General features: G+C 53.2%; 1 protein-coding gene across 1 annotated transcript; it reads left to right on the forward strand.

Annotated features, from left to right (window-relative positions):
* Positions 1-475: 475 nt before the first annotated feature.
* Positions 476-2,771, forward strand: LOC124676360 (sugar transport protein MST4-like). Its single transcript, XM_047212436.1, has 4 exons — positions 476-868; positions 942-1,261; positions 1,477-1,601; positions 1,689-2,771. Exons 1-4 carry the CDS (start codon positions 733-735, stop codon positions 2,659-2,661), a joined length of 1,554 nt encoding a protein of 517 aa, XP_047068392.1. The 5' UTR covers positions 476-732; the 3' UTR covers positions 2,662-2,771.
* The last annotated feature ends 585 nt before the right edge of the window (positions 2,772-3,356 follow it).

Raw genomic sequence — 3,356 nt, forward strand, 5'->3', positions numbered from 1 at the left:
TGTACCAAAAAGTGTCTTTGACACATGGGCACCAGTGCTCCCTTCAATTTCAGATTTTTGAAAAATTTAAAACCACACACTTCTGTGTCTCTAAAAATTATGGTGTTAAATATATTGATAGATATGTGCAGTATGTGTGTATGCAAAAAAGTCCCGTTAAAAAATACATTGTATTTTGGGAAATATAAAAAAGATAAATTTGTGACAGTAAATGGTAGTACAATAGTATTAAAACAGTATGTCTTTTTGTTAGAAATTTATTTATTTTGTATTTCTCAAAATTTAAAGTATTTTTTACCGGGACTTTTTTGTGTAGCCTCTTCTTGTACATATCTATATACATATTTAATGTCATAATTTTTAGAGAAATAGAAGTGTGAGATTTTAAAAAATTTAAAAATCTGAAAGTGGAGGGAGTACTGGTGCCAATGTGCACCAAATCCCTACCCAGAGTGTACTAGGTACTTGTGATTCGAAGCTCTAGAGTGGTCGTACAAGACCTCAGGTCAACGGCATTATCGGTTCCCAAAAGGAAAAGTCTTGATGCTATCTATGCCCAACTTTCTACCAGCTACTCGATGTTCCACGTGTACCAAACGCGTGAGCGAGCCAATGCGTTTGAAGTTTCTCTTGGACTGGACTGTGCTCCGATCCGTGACTTCCTGTGTATAACAAGACTTGGAGCCTTGTGCGCACTACATCTGAGACCAGCTTCGTCGACAAGGGCGCACCATGCCGGCAGGAGGGTTGTCGGTGTCGGCGCCGCCCGGCATGGAGTTCGAGGCCAAGATCACGCCTATTGTAGTCACCTCCTGCGTCATGGCGGCCACCGGTGGGCTCATGTTCGGTTACGACATCGGCGTATCAGGTAACGTCCTACATAGCCATTAATTAACAAGCTAGCTAGGCCATGGTAGTATAACGATGCATCGTTTGTCTAGGCGGGGTGTCGTCAATGGAGGATTTCCTGCGTGAGTTCTTCCCGACGGTGCTGCGAAACAAGCACGACAAAGAGGGGAGCAACTACTGCAAATTCAACGACCAGGGCCTGCAGCTCTTCACATCGTCCCTCTACCTCGCCGGCCTCACCTCCACCTTCTTCGCCTCCTACACCACCCGCCAACTCGGCCGCCGCGTAACCATGCTCATAGCTGGCGCCTTCTTCATCATCGGTGTCATTTTCAACGCTGCTGCCCACAACCTCGGCATGCTCATCATCGGAAGGATCCTGCTTGGCTGCGGCGTTGGCTTTGCCAACCAGGTCAGAGAATTTCTGGACTTCAGATTCCTAATCTCTCGAGATTTTGCTTTTTTTTATAGATTTCGTGATTTTATTGCTGCTTTTTAGTAAGTTTTGAAATAACAAATGGTGCAGTTGCTATGTCAAACAGAAAATGTAATTGCTTGTTAAAGTTTTTAGGAGAACCGGTATTAATTCTGGATTTCACGTTTTGAGATTACGACGCAATCGTGCAGGCCGTTCCTCTGTTCTTGTCGGAGATCGCGCCGCCTAGAATCCGCGGGGGGCTCAACGCCCTGTTCCAGCTAAACATCACAGTCGGCATTCTCTTCGCCAACATTGTCAACTTTGGAACTAGCAAGTACTGCCGACTATGCTTTTCCAGCAAGTATAATTGTATAAAGCTTTCCCTGCCCCTCGCCAACAATTGGTTTTCAACCTAGTGCAGGATCCACCCATGGGGATGGCGGCTTTCCCTGTCCCTCGCCGGCCTTCCGGCCTTGCTGCTCACAGCAAGCGCGCTCTTCATGGTGGACACGCCCAACAGCCTCATCGAGCGCGGCATGCCGGAGCTGGGCAAAGCTGTGCTGAAGAAGATCCGCGGCACCGACAACGTGGACCCGGAGTTCAACGAGATCGTGGAGGCCAGCCGCGTCGCCCGCAACGTCAAGCACCCCTTCCGCAGCCTCCTGCAGCGCCGCAACCGTCCCCTGCTCGCCATCACCGTCCTCCTCCAGATGTTCCAGCAGATGACGGGCATAAACGCCATCATGTTCTACGCCCCGGTGCTGTTCACCACGCTGGGATTCAAGGCCGACGCGGCGCTCTACTCCGCGGTGATCACGGGGGCCGTGAACGCGCTGTCCACGCTCGTGTCCGTGTACACGGTAGACCGGGTGGGGCGGCGGATGCTGCTGCTGGACGCCGGCGTGCAAATGTTCCTGTCGCTCGTGGCCATGGCCGTCGTGATGAGGATCAAGGTGACCGACAACTCGGACAACCTCGACCGCGACTGGGCCATCATGGTCGTCGTCATAATCTGCAACTTCGTCTCCTCCTTCGCCTGGTCGTGGGGCCCGCTCGGGTGGCTCATCCCGAGCGAGACCTTCCCGCTCGAGACGCGCTCCGCGGGGCAGAGCATCAGCGTCTGCGCGAACCTGCTATTCACCTTCGTCTTTGCGCAGGCCTTCCTCTCCATGCTCTGCCACCTCAAGTATTTCATATTTCTGTTTTCCGCCGTCTCTGTCGTCGTAATGTCGCTCTTCGTCCTGCTCTTCCTCCCCGAAACGAAAAACGTACCTATCGAGGAGATGGCTGATACAGTGTGGAAACGTCACTGGTTCTGGAAGCGATTTATGAATGACGAGGGCAACAGCCACAGAGTCGGCGAAGCCAACAACATCTACAGTGCCGCTATTTAGCTCGTATTGTTGAGTAACATATTGTATAGGTATAGGTTCGCGTGTTTTCTCAGGATTGTACCTGTAATTGTACATGTGTCCGCCTATATATACATGAGCAGCCAGTCCTATTGGTGGTGTGCAATCTCCAATACCTTTCTGCATGGTATCAGAGGCCCTTCGGCCCTGACCTAGCCGCCGCCCCCCTCCTCCCTAGGGCGCCGCCGGCCTCCTCCCCTCTCCAACCCTAGCCGCCGCCCCCTCTCCTCCTTGGGCGCCGTCGGCCCTCCCTCTCCCAACCCTAGCCGCCGCCCCTCCCCACCCCGAGCGCCGCCGGCCTTCACCCTAACCCTAGCCCTAGCCGCTTCCGCCTACCACCACCACCACCGCTTCCGCCATGGCCGGTTTCTCCTCCTCCGGCTCCGACCCATTCAACTCCTCCCGCTCCGACAGCAGCAACCCCTTCGCTGGCCCCTCTGTCGTCGTCATCCGCGACATCCCCATCGTCGAGCGCGTGCCGGTGAAGCTCTCCACCACCGCTGCCAATTTCTTCCCGTGGAAGACCTACTTCGGGCTGCTCTTCCGCGAGTATGATCTCCTCGATCACGTCGACGGCACCATCGACCTCCTCGCCATGCCGCACGACCCCGAGTGGCTCGCGATCGACGCCACCATCATCCGCTGGTTCTACCAGACCGTCTCCAACGACATCTTCC

This window comes from Lolium rigidum, chromosome 7, assembly GCF_022539505.1.
Source record: "Lolium rigidum isolate FL_2022 chromosome 7, APGP_CSIRO_Lrig_0.1, whole genome shotgun sequence".
In the NCBI taxonomy this organism is placed as follows: Eukaryota; Viridiplantae; Streptophyta; class Magnoliopsida; order Poales; family Poaceae; genus Lolium; species Lolium rigidum.

Excerpts from the sequence above, each read along its gene's own strand:
- LOC124676360 (XM_047212436.1), top strand. The coding sequence starts at position 733 with ATGCCGGCAGGAGGGTTGTCGGTGTCGGCGCCGCCCGGCATGGAGTTC. Across the intron at positions 869-941 it reads TTACGACATCGGCGTATCAG|GCGGGGTGTCGTCAATGGAG; the intron begins GTAACGTCCTAC and ends TCGTTTGTCTAG. Across the intron at positions 1,602-1,688 it reads GTCAACTTTGGAACTAGCAA|GATCCACCCATGGGGATGGC; the intron begins GTACTGCCGACT and ends AACCTAGTGCAG.